At 34.2% G+C, this 27,372-nt stretch overlaps 1 protein-coding gene across 13 annotated transcripts in view; it reads left to right on the forward strand.

The window, feature by feature from the left end:
* The window catches only part of Piezo (piezo type mechanosensitive ion channel component), a 303,168-nt gene that overhangs the window by 226,679 nt on the left and 49,117 nt on the right, over positions 1 to 27,372 (forward strand). For 9 of the 13 annotated variants that reach the window (XM_069842458.1, XM_069842460.1, XM_069842464.1 and 6 more), the window contains 6 exons: positions 3,556 to 3,683; positions 8,612 to 8,812; positions 11,365 to 11,473; positions 12,948 to 13,105; positions 13,936 to 14,024; positions 25,632 to 25,715. In XM_069842458.1, the coding sequence (XP_069698559.1) occupies positions 3,556 to 3,683; positions 8,612 to 8,812; positions 11,365 to 11,473; positions 12,948 to 13,105; positions 13,936 to 14,024; positions 25,632 to 25,715 (769 nt within the window). The remainder of the gene's footprint in view (positions 1 to 3,555; positions 3,684 to 8,611; positions 8,813 to 11,364; positions 11,474 to 12,947; positions 13,106 to 13,935; positions 14,025 to 25,631; positions 25,716 to 27,372) is intronic. The other 4 variants (XM_069842463.1, XM_069842467.1, XM_069842469.1 and 1 more) reach the window with 2 other exon arrangements.

Here is a 27,372-nt window from a genome sequence, read left to right on the forward strand (position 1 = left end):
AATTCGTTGCCTCTTGTACGAAAGTGGAAAATAAACATCAGTGAATGCCAACTAAACATGTTTGCAGTACCCTACGTTATTTTGTGTGTTTACCAAATGAAACAATAAAACTTTGATGCACTATAAAAATGTACTGGGATTTGTAATGAATCTCAGTGTACAGTAATTGTATTCGACGTGAGAAAATAGAACTTCTTTAATACATTAGTAAACATTGCTTATATTTATATTAATGTGACTGACTGACTTTGGCTTGGTAAATCTCTTAAACTCTGTGTACATATTTGTGTATACATTTTCAGGACTAATACTTCACTCACTTTAAGCATTTCTTCAGAATATTTACTTCTGCCTAAGACTGCTTCATGTGACTTTCTATTTACCTTTCTTATCTTTACATTTCAAATGTTGGTGGATGCGGTGATATTGTTGTACATTGCTTTCAATTGAATGTGAAATTTTCAAAATACAGCATAGGTTTATATTTCAACACTAAATTATTATTTTTTTTCTATAGATGAGAAATTAGGACTTACTTTACAAGAGATAGAAATGTCGGAAAGTTTGCATTTATATAACTTAAGCGAGTTTTAGTATATTTGAGAAATTGTTTCAGTAATGCCACTAATCATAAATTACTATTTTTAGTTTTTAAAATAGGCTAATCTAAAAAATGTGGGCTGTTTGTATTGTGTGAAATCTCATGGTCACGATTGTCATATTTTAATAATACAGGCTGTCACTAGTTTTAAAATTACATTGAAATAAAGTGTAGCTTTGTCCAGATTCATTAAAATTTGAGATTTCTTGCAGAGCTACGATTTTTAGTATATAGAATTTAACAAATGTAATTATTTATTATAAAAACAACATATTAAAACAACTTGTCTTTCCTTTTTTGCATCACTCCTGCTGCATGAAGACTACATTTCCGTTTTGTTTATGTCATTCCTTCCTTTTTATCCAAATGTTTCAAATTGTTGTGTGTTGCATATAAAAACCACTGTAAATAATATAATATAATGTAAATATATGTAAAGCTTTAAAATCAAATCTAAGTAAATAGTTGCATGTTGTTAAATTCAATGATGATAAATTTAATGAAAGTCACTTCATTGTTATGTAAAAATGATAGAAGAAACAGCACAAGGAATCCGTCCATTTAGATTTGGTAATAGATTGAATCCAAGTACTTCGTAATAGGAAGTTTAAAAAGAAAACACGAAGTCAATACATTTGTACAAATTTAATGGTAGTTATTGCTGGCTTTACTAATATAGGAGTATATACCTTATATGTACTCTACTTGTATATTGTTAAAGCTGTGCTTATTTATGATCTGGGGGAAAATTATGTTTTTAACAAGTGATTTTCCAAATGAACTTGTTTAGATTTCCATATTTTTGTGCAAAATTGCAACAAGTTACTATCCTTGTGTACATACTTGTTTTTATGTTTCTGTAACATGAGAAATTCATGGACCTTTATTCTGTGTAATACCTAACCAAAATAGGTACCAAATGACTATGTTATTCATTTAATCATCACATATTCTGTACATGTAGAAAATAAATGTGAAACATTCACTTTTTGACAAATATAATAAACTTAAGTTTCTTCCAAAATTAGTCAATTGATAAATTAACTATAAATCTTGTTTAAATTTCAGCAGACTCAACAGCTTCAAATATCTCATCTATATACGAAATTAAATGTGTTATTACATACTTTTAGGAAATAAGTGGTTTTTATAGGAATACTAATGAAGGGGGAAAAATTGCACACAAGATATGAAAAAAATATAAGATTTTTATAAAACAAAATTTTATCAAAATATTATGAAATATGACAATATTTTTGGTGTTGATTGCATTATACACATTGTGAATCTTGAATATTTTTGTTCTCATACTCTAGCAGGAATGATCTAGAATATAAATTTTCATATTCTACCAACTAATGATAATTAATGGAGCGGTCCACACCTGTGGAGTAACGGTCAGCGCGTCTGGACGCGAAACCAGGTGGCCCGGGTTCGAATCCCGGTCGTTGCAAGTTACCTGGTTGAGGTTTTTTCCGGGGTTTTCCCTCAACCCATTACGAGCAAATGCTGGGTAACTTTCGGTGCTGGACCCCGGACTCATTTCACCGGCATTATCACCTTCGTTTCATTCAGACGCTAAATAACCTGAGATGTTGATACAGCGTCGTAAAATAACCCAATAAAATAAAATAAATTAATGGAGCAGTGGTGGAATTCTGTTAGGGGAAATGGGAGTACCCCACGAAAATCTACCGAGCACATTCTTTGTTCATCACAAATTCCACTTTAACCTGCCAGGATTCGAACCTGGATTCCAGTATGGAAAGCCAACGCTCTGGTCATTCGACTAACAGTGTGCTTGAACTGGTTACTTCTAACTTCTCATTAGTACGCTTTTATCGAGAAGTTGTAGCATCCCGATGTTTTGATGCTGATGCAGCCTCCTCTTGGTATAAACCTGTATATTTTCGGTGGCCGAAGTAACCTTTCAATTGTTATGTATGTCATAATTTCGTATGTACTATTACAATTAAAATAGTTTATGCTTAGCATTATTTACAAAAAAAAAAAAACACAAAGCACACGTACAAATTCATTGAAGTTATATGATGCTTTCTTTAGAGTTAGAATTTTTTTATGGATAATCCCACACAATTCATGTTGTTATAAACAAGAATAGTCAAAAAATGCATATGTTAACACAATGTTATTGATTTACTACATGAAGGCTGGAATGATATTTTATCCTTGCGTGTAATATACATTTTCTAGGTACGAATACTAGCTTAATATCAAAGACAGACATCTCACCTCAATCGAAATTTAGATAGCTGTGGTTTTTATACAATTTTTCATGCTTTTTCCAGTTATAGTGAAACCATATGCAAACTCTAACACTACATTTGTAAAATAAATTGTGTTAAATATTACAAAGAACACTGTGAATTAAAAAAATTGCCTCTAGATCAAAACTATGGAGACGACAGATGTCCGTCTTTGATATTAAGCTACTCTTTCTCCTGTGACACCCGGAATTACCTTGCCCTTCACTGTTCTCTATAATGTGTAAGAATTAGTTCGGTACTCAGCTTTAGGTGGAGGACAGATTTTCATTTTTCACTTCTACATTTTTTAATGTAAATCACTACAGTAGTTGACTGATCCTTGTGCTAAATGATGTAGGTACTTAAGTTAATAAATATACGGATTAATGAATAAGTGAATAAATCAATATTAATGGATAAGATTTATCAATTAAAAGGTGATATTTTGGTCACTATGTGTAAACCCAATAAATAAACGTTTCTTTATTGTCTGCAATGAAATTGGATATCCTCTACATATAGGACATTGTTATAAGTTTTATTCTGCAATTAAGTGACTTTCAACATCTTGTAAGTTGACAATGATCTAAATTTAATTATTAAAAAAAAGTCTTAAATTATAATTCCATAAGACCTGTATCTAATTTTGTGACTATAATACTAATGTTTTACTGTATGTGTTTCCAGCCATTCGTTCCGGTGACTACTACATGTTTGAAGAGTTGGACGATGATGTGTTGGAAGAGAAGGATGAAACCTCTTCAGATGATGAAGGAGGCCGACATGACGGTGAGAGGAGAGTCACACTCAGTAAGGTAAGGTTTTTGCTTTGCAGAAGGGTTAAAAAGTGGTGCAAAGAATGTTACACATACTTTCTCATTATATGATTAATTTTTTTAGATTACTTCTATTGAAATACCGGTACCGAAATTTAGCATTTGTACAATGTATGCATAATATCAATGGACTTCAGAAAAAATCACTCTTAATTTCTACATGACAACTGATGGACGAAACTAGGTTCTTATGATCTTCTACAAGGATTCCTCGAGTATTAGAAATGACTTGATCATCGCTGTTAGCTAGGGAACAAAGAGAAAGAAATATATTTAATTATGGTATTTATTATTTGCTATCTAACAAAATAATTGAAAAATACCCAAGTTTACAAAATTTTATTGTCGGTAATTTCCAAAATACAGTTAGAAGTATTGTTTTTTAAAGAATATTATATTGTTTAATGTATATTCTTGTATTTGTATAAGTTAACGTGTAAGAATTAAAATTGTATTATTTCTAAGTTAATCTAACCTTAAGTTTAAACACGCTTTGTTCCTTGTAATGTCTGTCATTAAGTACCGGTATGTGTTGAGTGTGTTTGGATAGCTGCCTAGGCACAAGTTTTACTCCTTCAGGGATTACTTCTGTTTATAATTGTATTAAGTGTTTTTACTAGCAATAAATTTATGAATTTATTTTTATTAGGCTATATTATTATATACTTTTTAGGAATCTGACTGGACATTTGGTCTAAAAAACAATACTTTTTTGCATCAGAAAATAAAGAAAACTTTTGCAAACATTTGCTTGTAGTCAGGTCATAGATTTTCTTAATGAAGGAATCCTATGTAGTTCATATAGAACACTTGTGACCATTTTCATGAATCCTGTTTCTAGATAAAATAAATTGAACTCACTCACTCACTCACACACAGATATATATTCATCACTCTCTCTCACATACACTCACACGAGACTATACACACACACACACACTCTCACCACACACACACACACACACACACACACACACACACACACACACACACACACACACACACACACACACATATACAGATGATCACCAAATAAAACTTATTTCTTTTTTCGGAAGCCAACTTAGAGTAGACTGTTTTGATTTAATATTACAACAGACCAAGTTCGAACTTGTAAAACTTTTTTAGAAAAGATAAAACAAATTTTCCCTTAAAACATGTTTTTCTTACAAATATATTATTTTCTGAGTGTTATTTTTGCTTGTAGTGAATTAGGTTGCTTACAGTGATTGAATAAACACAGCAGTAACACAAACTGATAATTTCACACTGAAAATTATTCACCTTTGCATCACACATGCTTAAAAACCTAGACGTAATTTCACTATTGCAAATCAGCGAGGCTTTCAGTATTAGAAGCTTACAGCTATATGCTTTTACGTTACAATTTGCACATACAAACCAGGTTGGTGTAGAAAGTAGATTTTTTACTTCTGAAATTAAATATTGGAGTGCAAGAGAGCTAATGCCATTATCGTCAACTATTCAACATTAAATACCGACCAGCCAACTTAAAATAGTGCCGTATTCAATATAATGACATAATATCCTTCTATGATTATGTCAATTGGAATTGTATACGTCTGGGAGAAATAGGACAAGATTTGGTGACAAAAGTCGTACCTTCAAAACGAGATATGCGTGCTTCTTAAATAAATTTATCCAAATCAGATATCTATTCCTCAATTGTCTCATTTTCTGTTAAGAACATTTTATTGCATGTTGATTTCATCAATGAAACCGATTTCATAACACAAGGACTAAAAAAATATATAAGCAACTAAGTAGTTGCCATAGTAACCATAACTACTGCGCTTCTATATCAAACGAATACACTGTAAAACGAATAGCCATACAAAAAATTAATATGCTCATTCAGATGATATAAAAAAAAAAATATATAGTGTTATTTAAAAATATTTTCTATGATTTCCTAACTCGCACAATAGTCGCAGAAATAGTTTGTTTCCGTAAAAATATTCATTTCTAAATAAAAGATTTGACTTGTCTGAGTTTTTTGTCCAAAATCTCCTCATTCAATTTTAATTACAATTATGCATTGCCTTAAAAAAATCTTGGATATAAAACTTTGTTTATATGATATACTTGGAGATACTCTGTACTTTTCTCTGTGTTTCAATGAAAACGTTTTGATATACGCTATTGTCCGAAGACAGGTCTGAACCTCACAAGTAATACCAACATGGCACCGTTTATGAGGCAACTATGCCAGGAGGTAATGGGGTAGGGTGACTAGTTCCTCTTCCCCTCCATTGCATACATTGCCGATTAGCTACATATTCCACTAATCAAACTTCAGGTGTATACAAAAAATTCTTTCTCGGACACATATCGTCAAATGAGATGTACTGCCTGATATATCAGAACCTCAATCAGAGGTATGATATACATTATGAACAGTTATTTCATAGTAGAAAGTATGTGAAAATTCTTTGTACCAAATTATTTAGAATTACCTTATTTTCTATGCTCAATGAACTCATTGCAGTAAAGCTTTAAGAATCGTACTGTGGTGTTTAGAAGATAAGTAGTACAGTGTTAATTGTACATGCTTCCTTGCTATAAATTCGTGTAGTAACTATAACATTAGTTTCTTTCAAAAGCACTTACTGAAATAGATAGGGCTCTTCTAAAATGGTCAACTTCCAGTTGGCTTGTGCCTTAAGAATGATGCCCATTTTTTTTTTTTTTTTCAGCCCTTCAACTTTATGCAGTGTTCAAATTTAACGATTTACTTGTAATAATATTCCTATAAACCGTGAATTAGGACCATGTGTTTGCTTTTATTCGTTTGTATTTCATAAAGCAATTGAGAAGAAAATTTTTGGGCGTAAAGAAGAAAATATTTTGACGTCAAGAAGAGAATATTTTGACGTCAAGAAGAGAATATTTTGACATCAAGAAGAAACTATTTGGATGTCAAGAAGAAACATTGAAAGTTCAAAATTGTTTTCGGATATTTTCCCTGTAAATTATACCCTTCCGTCCAGTATTCCAGAAGATCTCACAGTTAATGATCAAACAGTCTTTTTTTTATGTCAAATGCAGAAAATGTTTACTGGTGGTTCTGTCAGAAATTCTAAATTTATTTTTAGTGCTATGTTTCTTATACAGTACTTAACGTACGGTAATGATAATGCAAAAATTAACGGTACATGATATGTACCTGAATAAGCACTGAGTATGTGCAGTATGTTATAACTGGAACTTGGAAAATTCATGTGGCTCAGATTTTGTTTCTGGGTCTGTACAAGATGCAAGTAGGTAAACAAAATTAAAATCTGGAAAATAAAGTGAAATGAAATTTAAAAAGTTTAATGGTTACTTGAGAAACCCAAGATTGCTATTGACTGTCTTGAAAATCCACAAATGTAACTTTCATTCTTTTATCATTTACATTATTTGGTTAATGTTTTTAGTTTTTCTGTAAAAATTCAGTAATAAACAAAATTGCAAAGTGTGTGTACTGACTGAACAAATAAAGTTAATGTAAGTTTCGATTTGATTGATGAATATTGATTACCTGCTTTTGACAGGTGCTGGAGAGATGGCATGGATAAAGAATACAGCACGATTAGAATTGCTGCCACTTTCTTTGATACACATGTATCACCTTTCCTAAAAACATTAGTATTGTGCACAGCTCAACGAACTCATTATTGTGACTGTACAACACACTATTAAAAAGTAGTTACAAGACACAAACACACAAGCTGCTAGAAGTGAAACAGTAGATAGAAACCGAAGAAAACTAAGAGATGACGTGTATGAAACAGATAGTACAACTATGGAACTGACAAGAAATCAACGAAACACCCTATTACGCTGTGCCTTTGTTTTCCTTTACCCTATCACAGCCAAAACTATATAGCCACATCTCCAGGTCCTACCCTGTTAATAAGTTGATAATGTTGATGCAGAAGACAGTGCCGTGTTAAAAGTTATCTGATTAACGACGAAAAATAATATTTTAAATAAAGTAAAGCCTATGTAATGTAGTGAAGAGAGGAAATAAGAAATTCGAACTTTAAGGTCACAAGATGTGGGAAAAGACCTGGAAGCAATACAAATTAATTTTTTGAGATCTTCACTACATGCATCAAAAAGAGGAGAAATTATAAATAATAATAGTATGTTATGAAATGTGCTTTGAATGTGAGAAATGGCAAACACAATGGAAGAACCTTTCATTTTTTGCAAGAAATATATTATTTTATAAACTGTATGTCAACTGGGACTATGAACTACCACGAAGAAGATCGAATGATCATGTTTGCCTTAAATCAACAGTATTACTAGGATGGAAAGAAATACTTCTATTATGGCCATAGGCCATGTCTTTCGGAGAAAGTTCTTAAAAATCCTTCTATTAGTTTGCTGTACCAATTTTTGATGATTTTTGTAAGTTTGCTTTGAAATTTGTTAATATTTATATCTAATAATGGAAAATAAAATAATTGATTGCACACTAATTTTGATTTTGTTGACGAATATTTGTGCGTCATGCTTTGTTGTGCTCTTTGGCGCATATTCCACAGGGATTCCTGAAGTTGTAGACAACGCCTGAGTTATCTAGTATGTGCTTAAATGAGATGAGAAACGCGACAATAAAGGTTTTAAAATTTATCAAGTAGTGTTTAATGAAAAGCATAACTTTCTACTACATCTCATTGTTTCCTGCTCACAGTGTTACTTAACAAGAAGTTTTATTTGTGACGGTGAAGAGTTACAGATTTAAGAAGCACTCAGTGTGGTCCACTCATCAGATGAGCCTTTACATCTTCGTCATGATTTCAGCATTATTCTTAAATTTGTTATAAGCTATGAGAGCTGATAGAGTATATTTGTGTTGTAAACATACATTTGTTATTGTCTGGCCCTGCCAGTTTCTGGACACTGCTTTCAAGACTGACATGGAACAGGCGGCTGAGTTAGCTCTCACAAAGGGCACCGCAGGGGAAGATGTTACAGAAGGGGGTCGACGTCCTTCTGTCAAACTGACACGAAACAAATCGTCATTCTTCACGTGTGAGACCGAGATCACGCCCCAAGCACAAGCAAGCAGTCCTTCTTTGCGTAGTGACTATGTGAGTCATTTGTTCATTAGTTGTTTACGCTTCTTCATTCTGTAGCTTCTTCTGTAATGCTTTGATGTGCTTAGCTTCATATTTGTTTACTTTTCACTCCTTTTTTTTAAGAAAAATTAATGTAGCATTGGAGATCCACGTAAGGTAGGTGAACAATTAGAAATTATTGATCTTCATATTGCTACGTTTTTTATGGTAATGGATATAATTTGTACTTTCTCTTCTGTCTGCTGCTTTTATCTGCACTGTCATGTTTTTCTCTCTTTCGATGTATACATGTTTCTTTTACAATTAAGATGTGAAAACGGATTCTTAAGACAGAGAACAATAATTGTAAATTGGAAAATTTTCCCAGTCCCTTGCGATTCCATTAAGGGCAAATTTTACTGTAGTTTCATTAAGATATACATCGTACAGTGATTGACTGTTCTCTCCATTAAAGTCCACACCTGTGAGTAACGGTCAGCGCGTCTGGCCGCGAAACCAGGGTTCGAATCCCGGTCAGGGCAGGTTACCTGGTTGAGGTTTTTTCCGGGGTTTTCCCTCAACCCAATACGAGCAAATGCTGGGTAACTTTCGGTGCTGAATCCCGGACTCATTTCACCAGCATTATCACCTTCATTTCATTCAGACGCTAAATAACCTAGATGTTAATACAGCATCGTGAAATAACCCAATAAAATAAAAAATAAAATTCTCTCCATTAAATTTGAGGGTGACATGTTCAAACCTAGCACAGAATATGTATGATTTGGGATTTTCATAGTGTTCGGCGTGATGGTAAATAATTTTTGGGTTTTTGTACCATTGTCGTAGATGCAGTGACAACCAATGTTTTGGAGCTGATACATAGTCGATACATCTCTACATCTGTGACACAACAAATATCCAAAACTTGAATTAACAGAGAGTGATAGATTTTTAAGAGCAATGCAAATTCCTGATATGACTTTCTTCAGAAAAGAAGTAAAGCCAGGAGTTCTGCGTCTTATATCTATGGCATGTGAAAGAAGCATCTCCCTGAGTGTAGGGGCTCCATGCAACATTTACAATACCTCTTCCTGCTAGTCATCAGTCTCGTCTATTTAGTGTGGCCTGCTAACACCTATGCGTCGTGCTGCGGCACATAAATTCCTTGGCCTAGATCTAATACCACGTATGTGATTTTTTTAAATTAATTTTATTTAAGTACGTAAGTACACCTAGATTTATTAATAAAATTGTATGTTAATGGAGATCATGGTTGGACCCAAGCAATCAGAAGGAGTATGCTTATTGTCTCAACTCTTACATTCAATTATTATCGAGAGACTCTAATCAGTAACAATAATTATATTATCGATGGTGCATCAGAGTCGGAAATAATTGTCGACTAGAGACTCGGGTTTTTTCGTTTTGGGGCTGCACTGTTGAAATAACAATCCTCTGTCTTTTTATATATCTGTTCATCTTAACTTCTTCTTCATTGCCAAATATCTAACCATTTAAACAACAACAACAACAGCATAATAATAGTAATCCGTGGCACCACAGTCCTTGAAAGGCCCAGACCGACCAGTCTGCTGCTGAACTCATGTTCACATGCTGAAGCAGAGGTGGACAATCATCCAACCGGAATGGAGATATTGTGTGGTTAGCATGATCCTCCAGCCATTATAGCTGGTTTTTGCAACCAGATTTTGCTATTTATCGTAGCTTTCCAAGTGCAACACGATGCTGGATGGGCACCAGTCCCATACACTGGCCGAAATTTCATGAGAAAATTTCTTCCCCCATGACTCGAACCAGCGCATATTCTGTAATGTGAGTCCTAGGCAGGATGACTTAGACCATGACGTCATGATACAGGACCAACAATAACAGCAACAAGAATTAAAATGGATTGTGAAAAACTTGTTGATTTTATGGAGAAATATCAATTTCTTACGACAAAAGCCACAAATATTACTGCAGTAATAGCCTATGTAATGATGCTTGGAAGGAAATAAATATCACACTATGAAACAGTACAAGTTAGAAAGTAGTTTTATATTTATTTTGCAATATGCTATTCTGAAAAGTTTTGATTAATAGAATTAAACAATAAGAGAGTGTGATATTAGATACCAGCAAAAGGATTATATTAGTCACTAAAACAATTAAATGATTCGTTTTGTTTAGACGCTCCAGGCCACACTGCATCATTCTAAGGGAAGTTAACTAGATAAAATATTAGTGCAGCACAATGTGACGCGACACATAGGTGTTAGTGGGCCAATAAATTCCGTTATTTGAGTAACTCTGTCTCAGAAATGGAATTTGAAGCTGCCAGAATAACAGAATCCAGAAAAGTCTTAGTTGACCATATCTAAATGCGGAGAAAACTAATTCATCAATCAATTATACGTGCTTAGACTTTTTTAATATATTTACGTAGCATAAATTCATCTTTTGCATTGCACTGGTAGTGGGAGGCTTGCTTCAGTCATATTTGCATGTAAACTGCAGTAAATTTGTATTTTTGTATTACTAATTATGTAAATTTCACATTAAAAAAAATCTGTGTTCAACAGATGCCAACTTCACCTGAAGGCAGTAAGGGTAGCTACCCTTCACAACATTATCCACAAGATGAGGCAGATGGGACTTCAACAACAAAAGATGCATCTTCAGAAAGTGAAGGTGAACAGTCCATGTCATGATGTAGCCACTTAATGTGATTTTAAACGAGAGTTTTCATACATTACATTCAGTATAGTTTGCATGCTTGGAAAATAACAATGATAAATAAATGTTACTTTTTTAGAAGAAACTGAGAACTTCCCAATACATCATTTTATGAGAATTTTTGTATTGAATTTTTGGAACATAAATATAATTACTAATTAACTTTATAACTCTTTACTGTGTTAATATGAAGAAATTACCTCACTGACTAGTTTTGAAGTGGTGTTCATTTTCCAAAGCCTAGTGAAGGTCCCACATTATCTTTTGGTTACCTTTTGTGATGGGGTATGTTCATGATTGTGTCGAAAAGAGTTGTTGTTTTGAAATTGAGTTGAGTGTTCAGGATGTGCTGGGGGTATGTTTTTGTGTGTTTGTAAATTTCATACTGTTCTAGAGTGTCAAGTTTCTGTTTGGCTGGATGTGTAGTATTTTCATGTCTGTGTCTATGTTGCTGTAGTTGTGATTGCAGTTTGTGATGTGTTCTGCGTAGGTTGAATTGTTGTGTACTTTGGTTATGGCTGTGATACATTTCAAACACGTTACAAAGAACATATCACAGCCTTAACCAAAGTACACAACAATTCAACGTATGCAGAATGCATCACAAACTCCAATCACAACTAAAGCTACATAGACACAGACATGAAAATACTACACATCCAGCCAAAAAATCAGAAATTTGACACTCTAGATCTAGAACAATATGAAATCTACAAACATACAAAAGCATACACCCCAGCAGATCCTGAACACTAACTCAATTTCAAAACACACACCTTCTCGATACAATCATGAATACACCCCACCACAACATGAAACCAGAAGATAGCGTGAGACCTTCAGTAGGCTTTGGAAAATGAAGGACATCATTTCGAAACCAGTTAGCCACGTAATTTCCTCATATTGGTACAGTAAAGAGTTATAAAGTTAATCAGTGATTACGTAAGTGTTAAAAGTGTATATAGAACAATGAAGTAAATATAATTGGTTCTTGTATAAATATTTGCAAGAAAGAGTTACATTGGACGACACACATGTTCTTGAAATTCAAGTACAAGAAGTATTCTATTGATAAGATGGCAATTGTCATTGACGTTCTGTGGGTTATACCTGTGTCATTTGGAAAAATTGCTTATAATACTTCCTTGAATTTCGCTCACCTTAGTCTTCTTGTATTTACTTGTTTCGCCTTTACACACACAGAAAATTCACTTGACAGTGTTAGCTTCAGCCTTCAATGGCGTCTTTTCTTACCATGTTTTGTTGCTTGCCGACATTGATTTCATATATGTGATATATTGGGACCAGTTTTCAGCAGGACATTTGTTAACTTTTGTCATTTTTCTTTTGGTCTGAAAACATTTTAACAGCGTTAATTGTCACATTATTCAGTAAACTAACACACAATACCTGTTCTTATGTGTTGCAGTAAAAATGAGTATAGGCCAACGAATCTGGCTGATGGTGAAGTTTGCGTGGGCATTTGTGGAAAGTGCTATGGTGACATTAACAAGGCGCTTAAATCACATTTCTCGTGATTACCGATATGTTATGGAAGTACTTACACTAGAGAAGAAAACGCTCAAGGTTTGTTGGACAAATTAGACTGAAATGCATGCATGCAGTTCTGACAAGCACGTTTCAGCTGTAACGTCTTGTATTCAGAGGAGCTGTTAGAAATAATACAACATAAACCGAAATCTTAATCTGATATATTAAAAGTTATAGGGTGCTATGCATAGACATTTCGCTAGCCCGCACTACGAGCGTGCTAAACTAGCTCCGACTATCGACTGATTACTTGTACAGGATTCATGTCATATCATATTGCTAACACTGGTTTATGAATACGAAAAACGTTAGTTCGCTGATCATCCACGGGAAGCCCGTGCTAAGAATGTCTATGAATATGGCCCATAGTGCTGTAACCATATTTAATAGAAGAGAAATAATTGCTGAATAGGAACAATGTTCAGAAATGTCAAGCTTTTGAGATGTCAGATCATAGGAGTGAGTGAGTGAGTGGTATTACGTATACGGTTGGCACCTAAGTTAGTTCGGTATGTTCCACTAACGCCTGATACCACTGCAAACCCATCGTACAGCTAAGGTGGAGTTGCCTGAACATCATACATTAAGATTCAGAATATAATTTTCAATTGAAATTAAAAATTACAGTCATTCAAAACAAAGAAGTTTTCATTAAACAAACTTCATTTTGTACAGTATACACCATTGTTATTGACAATATGTTGTCATTTCTCTGGCAGCTTGAAAAGTTCTTTTTTCCAAAATATCTGGTGTGCCATATATATGTTTGTCTTATCATATAATTTTGATCCTGCAGCCCTCCAGTTGAAGTACAAAAGAATGACATGTAAAAGTGAGAGAGTAAAAATACATTTTTTTGTATGCAGGAGAAACCAGATTTTGGACAGGGGGTTCGTGTTGGTTCTGCAATGATATGGCAGCCAATGCCCTCTGCAGTGGAACGCTGTAAACTCAGGTAATGGAATGAATAAGATTATGAAGCATTCAAGCTCCAGCGTTCGTATGCTTGTATAGGTAGTATTATTGCTATTTTGTGACTTTTGAACCTTTATCATACATATCAGTATTGTAATTCATTTCATTAAAATTTTGAAAAAAATATAAGTATAGGAGCTGTACTTTGTTCGATAAATGTATCATAAAAATAATAATTATATAATATTTTTCACTGTGCCTTTTGGGTATTATAGACGCAGAATTGAACAAATAACTTGGTGAACACTATTTCATACATCCCTTATAGACATGCATCTTACATATTTTTGTTTAAATTTAATTATAACGGAGGTTTTATCAGTATAACCATGAACATTTTAATGTTATGATGAAAGGAAGATACCTCTGTACATGAAAGATACCTCTGTATAGTCTAGTTGGCGTGCTGTTTAAAAGTTATGAAACTTTATGGACACACCTCGTACAGCTCTGATCTGGAACCGTCGACTGCCATCTGTTTTGTTTCATTAAGGATCTAATGAGAGTCATGTGGACTGGGAAAATGGAGTTATGTCACAAAAGTGTTTTGCACCTCTGATAACTTGAGGAAAATGAAGTCGATTAGTATCATAATTTTGCTGATAATTATATTCTATGATATTATGATTTTTTTCTTCTATCAACATGCTCAAAATTATTGTTATCCCTTCGTAATTTCTCATAAACAAATAATAATAATTATATATACTATCCACAAATATAATCGTGCATGTAATAATTGCGTTGTGAAAATTTGTTCACCATGTTACAAAACAATAAATGTATTATTTCAGGTGGGAGAATTTGGAGGTAAGAAGGTATAATATATCTGAGTTAATTTTGAATACATGTTTGTCCATCAATTGATGAGAGGATTCTGATTACATTCCACACTACTATCACAGCTTTCTAATTGGTGGTCAGATGGTTACATACTTGTCTATGGCCGAAAGTACCAGAGTTCATTCCTAGCCAAGAACAATGAAAGATTGTGTAAAAAATTATCAGATGAGGAAATACAAACATTGGTCTCCTATATGTTTATTGCATATAAAATATCCTGTTCTTTATTAATAATGGCAAAATTCTGTATGTTTTCTAAATTATATTCATGGTGACGTAGAGATTAACATGACTGCCTAGTATTCGGGAAGTCCGAGGTTCGATCCCAGGAGCAGCCTATCTTGACTTGGGTTTCCCAAATTCCTTTAGGCGAATGCTAGGATAGTACCTATTAAAAAGCCACGACCCACTTCCTTTCCAATCCTATAATTGTTTATAACATAATTTCATATGTTATATCTTCTCACCCTCCGCAACAGGCCAGCCGTCTGTCCGAGATTATTGCAACTGGCTGAGTGGGAAGAATGGAAATACCTAAAAAAGAAAAAACACAATAAAAATAAATACTGTTTTTATATTTGCTTTTTTTCCATTGCAATTTATTCTTTTAACATTATTGTAGCCATGAATTGAGATTGTCTTTTGTTTTGATACCTGAAGAATTAACATTTGAAAACAACTGATACCACACGTATATTGGGATTGATTTTTTTTTAATTAATAATACAAAAAATTACGGTCCATAATCTGTGGTTTAAAATTAATTGTTACTCTGTTTGCCTTGTTATGGAGATATTTTTATTTCAGATATGATAAATTGTGATAGTTTGTTGCTAGGTAGAGTTGTTCTGAAGTCTGATCACAACTTCTTACTTCTACACAAACGACTTTTATACAACCGTTGCTCTGAAAGTAATGTCTGAAATTAGGACAGTGAAATAAACGTTTCATGCCTTTAATCACTTCCTGTTACTTCACCACAGAACCACCTCCTTGTTCTACATTCTTTCATCAGTGCTGATTCTTGTCTTGTGATGGTCGTTATCATTCGAAATGAATCACACCGTAACAGCCTTAGTGACAGCATTTGTAGAAGAGAAGCATTGCCTTAAAATAGATGCAAGTCATATGTATTGCATTTTTCTATGTGGGGAAACTTGCGTTCTCATGCTGAAAATTATATTATTCTTTCCCTAACTGACTTCCTACAATCTACGTTTCTCAGTGATTTAACATGCCGTAACTTGCATTATCATACAGTTCTATTCAGTGTGTCCACAAGAATCATCTATTTTAGTCATCGAATTGCAGCCATGACTGACTTTTAAATCACTTCTGTTTACTGATATGTCTCACTCTGCTGATTTCTAACGAGTATTCCCCATGAAATTTTTAAATGCAACGAATTTCAATACACAGGTGTGCTCTCTATTTAGAAACTTGATACACATTGCTGCTTCAGGTGAACACTCGTATCATTCTGCAGTTCTCTTCACTGCTTCAGCTCTGCCACCTAGTGGAGAGAAGTGAAACTTGCAGAGTATGGGCAGGGAGGTTGTCACAATTCATTTTCAGTCATACATGCAAGTTAAAACATTACTTTCAGAACAACCCTCATAGAGTGAGTCTCTAAAGTCGCTTAACAACTAACGAACATGTGTTGCCTTAGACAAAATGGATGCTTTCTCTCCTTAAATTGGTCCCGTAATCACGGCAAGAAAAGAATAGATTTAGCTTACTTACTGATTTCATTCATGAGATGCAGTAAATGCTCTTCATCGTGTGCAATTCACATTGCAATCTTCGGAACAAATTTCCATTCACACGTCGCAGAAAATCGGCTCTAATATTTCTCATTTCTATTTTAATGTTTTCTTGCAGATCAAGTAATGTTCGTGGAATACTGTATACACTTTAGGTCTCATGTATTTCCAAAGAAAATAATCGCAGGGCTGACTACCAGTGATGTATATATAAATCAAATTTTATTACCTGCATTCATTCTGCATTTGACAAAGGAAGGAAAAGAGTGCACCTGGTTTCTGCAAAGGTCGCTGAAAAATGTTAAAAGTAATTAGATAGCATTAAATTGCCAACACTGATTTAAAGTGCGGGAAAGTCAGAATGTTCCTTGTTGCTCACTGTGGTAGCTCATGTTACTACTTACAGTACCTATATGAAGCTGTCCACTTGTTTCATTGCCTCATTTCGAATTCACACGTATGCTTTCTTTATTTTTCTTCTCATAAACCGTGGTCTTCATGTACAGAATAAAGAATATAATTACAAACAAGAGAAATAGAAATAAAATAATACAATCAATATAAAAAAGGAGATACAGTAGTATTAACAAAATTTGAGACCGAATGAGCAGCGCTTGTGTTTGGTCGCAGTTCAGATATAATATTAATAGGCCTATAAGAGAATATAGGAAATAAAATTAAAATTACAGTTACATAAATTATATAATACAATATTAATATAAGAGAAATATAGAAAATAAAAAAAATAAATAAATAAAATGAAATAGGGACTAAAATTTAAATTTCAGCGGCAATGGAATCATATAATATAATATTAACACTAGAGAAGAATAATATCGCATATGAAAAGTAGGACAATATATATATATATTTCAAAATTATAGAATACAAATATACGCTTCTTCAAACAAATTTTAATTATTCGTTTTTGTAGTAAATTTAACGGACTAAGATTAATTTTTGTACTTCCACCCCAAACAATTATACCATATTGAATGATAGATTGAATAATGGCCAAATAAACATTTCGTAGAACTCTAATGGGTAAGCAGCATCGAAGATTAACGAATTTATAAATTTTTTTACGAAGCCTCTTACAAAGATAAGTAATGTAATGAGGCCATTTTAAATTCTGATCAATAATGATACCCAGATATTTCACATACGTGGCTTGTTTCATTGGTGGACATTTACAACTTTTGGGATCTAAACAATTTTCACTGTGTATTATTAGTCTGTATTCATCTTGTTTGCGAATTTCGACATGTGAATGGAAATTTGTTGCAGAGATAGCAATTGTGCATCGGACACATTGGAGGTCATTTAGAGCATCTTACGAATTAAATAAATAAGGTACCGGTAAATCTCTCTTTTTCCTTTCTGTGGTTACGGGACCGATTTAACCAGTGAGAGTGCTCTCTTTTGAGGCAACACATGTTCATTGTCACTGTGCGACCTTAGAGGCTCACTGTTATGTTCCACCTTTGTCAACTTGCAGTAGTGCTGCAAACATAAATAATTTCTCATGTTGATAAACAACAAAGAGTTTAATCCATAAATTTTATTGTATTTGATATGTCAAATGAAATATTGCTCTCATTTGTACTGGATATGATAAAGGTTGAAGTACGTGTGGTGATGACGATGATGATTTATGTTGTGCATGATACAGGATAGTGCATAGATACCGTCTGTTTGGAGTTTATGTAAGTATTTGCCTGCAGCACAGCTGGTGATGTCAGTACCACAAAGCACCTGTTGCTCTTGACTCTGTCTGATTTAAACCAAAATAAGTGGAAACAAACGTCGAACTTCAGCAAGCAGTGAAGTTCTTCTTAGTAATCCTTGTACTGGAAATAAATAGGGAGCATGGCACAATATCTCTTTATTTTTTTCATAATGTTTCACTGACTGCTAGTGTGTCCTATCATTTATATAGTTATATGCCACTTCATGAAGTTAGATTGCAATTAATGCCTAACGTCAATTTTGTCCAAATTTTTTAAGTGTAATTCAAATATATTGTTTTCAAGAAGATTTAACTACATTAGATGTGATGATGGCAATAGCTGTGGTGATGTTGACTTTGAGGACGATGACAATAACTTCGTCATCTTAATGAATGCGAATTTCTTTGCAATTCTTCTTTTGTTCAGTATGTCCATTTTATTTTCTTACAGCTAAGCAGCTTACTGGCTGCAGTTGCCTAGTGGCTTCCTTCATGCAGCCAAAAGATTATATCTTTGACAGTCATTCATCTTTATCATTAATAATAAATTATTATTATTATTATTATTATTATTATTATTTTTTTTTAAATTAATAATGGACTTATCTATCGAGTGGACTAGAAACCCCTCACAGGGACAGTGAACTTCTTTCAAGTCTAAGACAAAACAGCTGGATGACGAGGGATAGACTAACAAATTTAATTTCAAAATATCAACCAGCAGGAAAGTGAAGCCAAGGTTGTCCGCTTAAAAGAAGTCTAGATGAACAATGAGACTGGAACAGGTCACTGGAGCCAAATCCTGATTTGTATGACGATGACGATGATGACATGGTTGGTTGGTAGCCAATGCTCTGGTGTCATAGCAATGAAGCCATCAGTCATCTTGCAGTCCAGTATTTTTCTGTGATGTTGAGATGACCAGGCAAAAGTTCGCAATTTCCCAGGTGGTACTTATCCACATAACATACAATTGGGTGAGAGGGAAAAGCTGGTTCTATGATGATGACTAGACTTCGTTGAATTGCCACACGCAGCATGCAATCAGGTTGCCGATGTACGGTAGTATAGAGGAGGTGAGCGACCACCCGGTCTCGTAGTATAAGCAGTTTGTGTTAAGAGATGTGACCGGTCCAAATAGATAGAGCAGCTACAGCTAGTGTATACCTATGTAAGCACATGTTTTTGCATTACTGTGGTTGGAATAGTCAAAGCTTAACATTTGTTCAGTGCAGACAAGAATTCAGTCAAACATACTGCAATGAGTGTGTTTCTGTTCCAAATAATTGCCCCTGGAATACCCTTACCCACGCAGTCAGTTTTGACCCGTTGGGGAACGTGGTTGGATGCTGTTAATTATTATGCACAATATTACGACAAAATAATGTAGGTAATTGATGCATTGGATAGCACAGACAGTTCCGCTGTTGCAGCTGTAAAATCATTGCCTTCTGAACAGCTATTAGAAGATATTCTGTTCATTGATTCTAATTTTAAAATCGTGTCCAAAAGCATTATCGTGTTAGAATCGTCTAAACTACAACTCTCAGAAGCTCTTAATATAGTGGATAAAGTATCACAAACCGTTATCCAAAATAACAATTCACTAATTTCAGAAAAAGTGAAATGTAAGTTGAGAAACATTATTGCTAAAAATTCTGCCTATACACAACTTCGTATTATAAATGATGTACCATCAGGTCACGACAAGACATCTGAAGTTGGTCACTAAAAAGTAGTGACTTTCCGTTCTTCAAATATGTACGTATTACATCGTGCGATCTTGAACGTACATTTTCCCAAAATAAAAACTGTTTAAGTGGCCATTGGAGGAGATTACTTTGCAGTTGCTGAAAATGTACTTAACTCTTCACTGCAATGCACATATTCAAGGATGATGTGGGTATCTTACATTAAATTTTAAGAGCTAATATATCTCACTATAAAATAATTGTGTATTTACATGTTTAGACATTTCCTAATTCAATGATCATTCATTATATTTCTTGAATGCAGGATACAGGTTTTATTGTAACCGCAGTATACTGCTCAGTGTTTACATTAGAGGCATACTCCACCCCTTTGCACGCCCCCCTTCTCATACAGTCTATACCGCGTGCGTAGTAAACCTTGCGATTCTCATGGCAATTCCACGAAGTCTAATGATGACATAGTAGCTTTATTAAAAAAACGTTCCAGACGAAACTCAATTTCTTAAGGACTGGTTGAGTTCACTTGTCTTGTGTTTGCCTTGTACAGGGTTGGCCACTGAGTAAGTGTGGATTTTAGTAGGCTGTGGAATGTGACACAAAAATTGACGAGTACCATATTGTTACGAATTCACTTTTTGTATTAGGTATTCAATTTGTTGAGCCTTGTCATATTTTGTAGTAAATCAACAGACTTTTTTTTTTAAACTGGGAGCATTGTGCAGACAGAAATTTCATAACGGAGTTTCGAGTTTCAAGACATGGAAAGATACACAAACGGGATATGACTTTAAAATGGGTTAGCAATTTTCATGTTCATGGCAGTGTTAATTCATCATTTCGTAGCAGCATTACACATTATGTTCGAATTTCCGAGAACATTGAGCGAATCCAAACTGCCGTGGCAAGACGTTCAACCAGCTGAGCAGTGAAACATTCTCTGGCATTGAATATTCAGAGAGTGATTTTTAGAAGAACTACATAGACTTGGGATAAAATAGTGCAACGACGCATATCGCAAGAGAAAGCTCGACTATCCTCAGAACCATGTTTCCTGGTCAGCTGATTTCAAGATTTGGAGAAATCACTTGGCCAGCAAGATCTCCGGATCTGAGTGTGTGGGACTATTTGAAGTCCAAAGTGTTCCAGTATCATCTCTGTACTACAGAAGAACTTAAAGAACGCATTCGAGAAGAATAATAAGAAACAATGATTGTGAAATATTGCAGAGTGCAATGTATAATTTAAGTGGAAGGTTATACCAAGGGGGGATCAAAAAGTGGATCCCTTTTGATGCTGATATTGCGGATAATGATACTGTAGACTACTTGGTGAAGAAAGGCATAATATTTCGCAATTCAGACTGCATTGAAGCCATTTTGCTTTCAAAACATCAAACATCACATACAGATAAAAACAAGAAACATCAGCAACAAGAGAATCACTGGCGTGTGCAGAAATAAAATAATGGGAATATCTTGTTCAAAATCCGGAACTCATTCCTGATGATTCACGAAAAACAGTTGTCTCTTTCTGCTCCTAACTGGTCGTGACTGCCTGGCAATACATATAGCTGTCATTAAAATTCTATTGTCACCGAGTCACGTTTTATGACAGAATGGTGAAGATATGGATGAGTCTCTCCTGGATATGTGTGAAGTCTGGCACAAGAGTCGTCTACTGTTGCAAAATATTAGGGCTAGAGTGTAAGATTACTAATGACAACACAGCACAAGAACAACATTAACAAGTGAAGTAAGAGGACCATATATTAAATAAGTGAAGAAACAAGGAAAGTGTTTGTGAAAATCTATTCTTCACTACCTAGACTTGAAGAATGTGTTTGACAGAAGTACAGCCTCGTGGCTTGGTTGACAAACTTGGTGTGGAGATGCACACTTACTCGTTAATTTACACTGGGAGGTAACTTAGGTTATAGATCTGTCATTTGCATCTCGAATAGAAAGAGTGGATGGCTACTGAACAAGAAGAGAACAGATGTTTCAGGTGAACTTATAGTGCAAACTCTTTACAAATACAGAACACGCTGTTCAAAACAAAAACAACATTTTTGTGCAATATAAATCATTAGATTCTTTTAAATATTTGTGCAACAGCAGACCTTGCATAGCGTACACATACCTTAACAGATGTATTTTCTTATGAACTAGTGTAGGTAATGAATAATTTCGAGGGAAAAATTGTTCCGGGGCCGGATATCGAACCTGGGACCTTTGGTTTAACGTACCAACGCTCTACCAACTGAGCTACGCGGGAACTCTACCAGACACCGATCCAATTTTTCCCTCTATATCCACAGACCTCAAAGTGGGCCGACAACTGCCAAGCAACCAACGTTGAGTGCACACTAACTCTGTGTGACTTAAATTGTGGTTTTCTGTTAACGAACAATGACGTGTATTATGCAAATCAAGCTTTCAGGTATAACTCCCTGTAAAATTGATTTCAATAATTTCGAGGGAAAAATTATTCTGGGGCTGGGTATCGAACCCGGGACCTTTGGGTTGTCAGCCCACTTTGAGGTCTGTGGATATAGAGGGAAAAATTGGATCGGTGTCTGGTAGAGTTCCCGGGTAGCTCAGTTGGTAGAGCGTTGATACATTAAACCAAAGGTCCCGGTTCGATACCCGGCCCGGAACAATTTTTCCCTCAAAATTATTCAAATCAACTTTACAGGGAGTTATACCTGAAAGCTTGATTTGCATAGTGTAGGTAATGTTCAATTGTTTATATGCGGTTGTTATGTGGACTTCTCCAGTTTGGACATGTTCCATGTGAGCTGAGACTAAAGTCTTTGACTTACGCCTTGTTCTTTTCATGCGCTAATTTGTGAATATGTTCGCATGTTATACCATTGGGAAGACAAATTGCATGTGTAATATGTTTGTTTACACGTTCTGTGTTACTGAAGAAATTAAGATTGAATGTGAAATATGTAATGTGGTACCTAGCCTTAAGAAGAATAATTATTGTGGACCAGTCCCAAGTGAACATTATAGACTGTTATTCTCGTATGGGTGTGTATGTACCATGTGTGTTTCTTTGTATGTATTTGTGTTGTATGTGTATCTGAAAACGCCCACTGACAAATCATAATTTGTACAGCTTCCTTTTTCGTCGTTTCCTCTTCCCCTTTTTTTCTCCATGTTCTTCTCTATTATCACAGTCTCCTTTTGTTCTCCATATCGTGTTCTCCATTTTCTTACCGACATTCCTAGAGTTGCTAGCAATTTGTTGTAAAAATAGGAGGTAGGGAATTGATGAAAATCCACGCAAGTCTTTCGATGTGATTTTACACAACAGATTGATATAATTTCACTCTGTAATTATAACCGAACAATTTTATAATCTGTAATATCTGGAAGAAATTTTAGTAATACCACAGTCTAGTATATACAGTCACGAAGCTTGAGTTGTGAGGGTGCTAGGAACAATAGACTGTGCCGGTACTATTTCGCATTGTCTGTAATGAGGCAATAGTAGCGATCCTAGTTGTTAGCAGCTGTCTATGGATGCATATTTACTACGTATTGAGCTTCGTGACTGTATATACTAGACTGGTAATACCGTATAAATTTTAATATCTGATACATGTCTGCAAATAGGTAAACATTTATTTATGTTCAGTACACATGCCGGTAATCTGAAAAAAAAAATACATTTTCAGTATATTTAGTTTTCTAATCAGTTAGTTACAGTATCATACCTAAGTATGATTTGAGTCTTTCACAGTGTTACACATGTTTTGGGTTTTTGCACCATGCCATAGTGCAGGAATATACAACATTTCAAATTTATAGAAATTCCAAGTTTTATATTGCTTTTCTAGAAGTCTAAGAAACATAGTGGAGTCAAAATTAGTTAATAAAGTGTGAAAAATTATCCAATATGTGATTGAATTAACATTTCAACTTAATTTTAATTATCATTTTTCCTTTTTTTAATTATTTATTTTATAATAATTAATAAAATATATTCGTAATTATTATTTGTTGATTTATTAAAATTACACAAATAAAAGTTGAGAGATCAAAAGCTAGAGAAAATGATATAACAATAAGAGATGAAATACTGCTTTCAACTTTTTATTTAACAAATTACCATCACATGAGCGAAATAAATAAGATTCACAAAAATATATGTCTATTGTCATGTCACACGTTCATTTTGTCATTGTAAGGAAACCGCAATATCTAAAATGCCATGTTATTGTAGAGTGACAACATAAGAAAAATGTACTCATAATTTTCTATGGACTGTGACTTAATATCAGGCCTGTCTGCCATCGAAAGAGACTAATCATGCCTGTTAATAAATTTGTCTAAATTCTATTTCACTGTTGTTAATTTGTAACTGTGATTTAATTATGTGTAATTGACCAGTTTCCCATTGGATTCAAAGAATATTTCTGAATCATTCAAAGAATTAAATCAGTAAATACAGACTAAAATAATACATATATATTTATATAAATATTACAATTATACAGGGTGATTCACGAGGATTTACCGCCACTTACGGAGCTTATTTCCGATGGCATTCGGAGCAAAAAATGTCATATAAACATTTGTCCTAATCGCAATATTTTCGGAGTTACACTAATTTGAAGTTGTTAGTAAAATATATATTTTTTTAAGCATAAAAGAATATTACAAATAGAGAATGAACTATTCAGAAGTATCATTTTTTTAATTGGTTAAAGTTCTGAAGCTGAAAATGTGTTGTTAATTGCTTTGTATAGATTTTGTTTTTCAATTTTTAACTAAAAATACATAATTCTTACGCACTTATCACAACAGTTAATGTTACAAATCATACGACTTTAGGAACTTGAATTTTTACAGTTTAATTATGCATCTTAATGTATAGTTTTAAAGAATTTGCAAGAGTGGCGTGATTTGTAACAATTTTTGTGATAAATGTGTAAGAAAAATGTAATTTTGTAGCTAAAAATCGAAAAAAAAAAAATTCCGTACGTAGCAACTATGGAATTCACAACACATTTTTAGCTTGAGAATAATAACTAATTAAAGAAATGATACTCCTGAATAGTTCATTCTTTAACTGTAATATTCTTTTACCCTTAAAACTAAAGAAAAATGGTATTTTTTAACAACTTAAAATTAATGTAACTCTGAAAATATTGAGATTAGGACAAATGTTTATATGACATTTTTTGTTCAAAATGTCTTCGGAAATAAGTTCCGTAAGTGATGGTAAATCCTCGTGAATCACCCTGCATATTGTATTCATTTAATAGGATTTCCGGATATGTGATATGCTGAATATCCTTTGTGTATATTACGAATAACTCAATGTGCAAGTGAAAAATGCTTCATTTGTTGCATGCATTTGGTCAGTGAAACATTTTTGGTTTAAATTTAGACAGAGACTTTGTTTGAGTTCATGAGTAGTTTAAGTTTTTAAGTTCTGATATGAGAGTATTGTTTGTTTTAAGCACTGAGCCTGTAAGTTGGGTAGATGCTTTGTAGCCCCCATGTGTTTGTGTTTGCATTGCCAAGGCCAGGGGATGCTGACGACAAAGCTGAAGGGGCCAGAGATGGCACAGATGTGCAAACTGAGGCCTCCGATAGAGAGAGTGCCAGGTGGGTTGCATGCTTCCCTTTGTGTAAGCACTTCATGTTTTATATATTGAATCGTGAAAGCGTATTGGCTTTGTAAGTAATGTTTATTGTGCATAAGTGTCGAGAGTTTCTGCAGAAAACGCAGTAAAATTGCCTGTTTAGTGAATTTAATTGTAAATGTAGCTTTCTAGTTCTTTGTTTAAGGTTCTCTCAGCCTATTTTGTGACAATAAGCAGAAGTTTTTGTAATATAATAAAATTATGATGCACAAAAGAAGTTTCAAGTTACTTTAGAAGTTTAGTGTTAAGAAGTTTGCCTTGCCTAAGGCATATAGAATATAAAATTATATTTTATTAGTTACAATATACACATTATTTTATAAATTTGTTATTAAAAATGTATCCCAAGTATTAGAGTTGAAAGTTAATATCGCATAATTCTTTATGCAACTGTCCTACCAAAAGTTACGAGCATATTAATAACATGATCAAAGAAACATGCTTCTTGTGAGAAAACTATTCCCCTTTCTTTGCTTCTCCCAGTAACCGCCCTCCCAAAGGACACTTTTTGCTGCTTCTCTAAGACTTCATAAATTCCTTGCAGTAGATATTTTTTCCGGTATTCACTGATAACAGTGCTAGTTGGTAGAGCAGCTGGCTACGGACTGGAAGGTCCGGGGTTCGATCCCAGGTGGTGACAGGATTTTTTCTCGTTGCCAAACTTTCAGAACGGCCCCGAGGTTCACTCATTCTCCTATAAAATTGAGTACCGGGTCTTTCCCGGGGGTAAAAGGCAGTCAGAGCGTGGTGCCGACCACACCACCTCATTCTAGTGCCGAGGTCATGGAAAGCATGGGGTTCTACCTCCATGCCCCCCCCAAGTTCCTTCATGGCATGTTACGGGGATACCTTTACCTTTTTACCTTTTATCTCAATGGGCATCTTCATTAGTCTCTGAATGATATCCTCACCACATCTGAGTTCTAATGAAATCAATCAAATAGGGGACGGTCCGATCGTGTTGAATGGTGGGTAGAGAGAACTAACCTCCCATTTTTATGTGCTAACAGAGCAATGCAGTGTGAGTGTGATATCTTGTTGGATAATTTCTTGCACTGTATTCTCTTAAATTCATCATCGTATTTCGTTCTATACGTCCAGAGCAGAAAAAATTGGTGTTCCAACATATAATGACTTCACACTATAAATCTCTGCACAGATATTCTAGAAAACTGAAATTATATCTCTCACTGTAAGCCACCGAATCCTAAACTCTCACTACATCCGTTTTGCTTTAATAAGAGATCAGATATTGAATAATTTCGAGGGAAAAATTGTTCCGGGGCTAGGTATCGAACCCGGGACCTTTGGTTTAACGTACCAATGCTCTACCAACTGAGCTACCCGGGAACTCAGATATTGCTCAAAAGCTGAAACTGAATTCTGCCAGATGGCTAATTTTTACTCCTTAAAATATGAAGAAATATGTCACTTTGGTTGACAGCCTTGTGGAAGAGCAAAGAAAGGTGAAGCCTTTTTCTCGTAAATAGTGTGTTGCTATAGATACCATTCTCTGATTGTGATACCAACGTGCTCTTACGACTTCAGGTATACCTCCAGGTAACTGAAAGTAAATATTTCAGAATTCTTGCTTCACACTGCATTTTGTTGAACCAGTG

The sequence above is a fragment of the Periplaneta americana genome, chromosome 12, assembly GCF_040183065.1.
Source record: "Periplaneta americana isolate PAMFEO1 chromosome 12, P.americana_PAMFEO1_priV1, whole genome shotgun sequence".
Lineage (NCBI taxonomy): Eukaryota > Metazoa > Arthropoda > Insecta > Blattodea > Blattidae > Periplaneta > Periplaneta americana.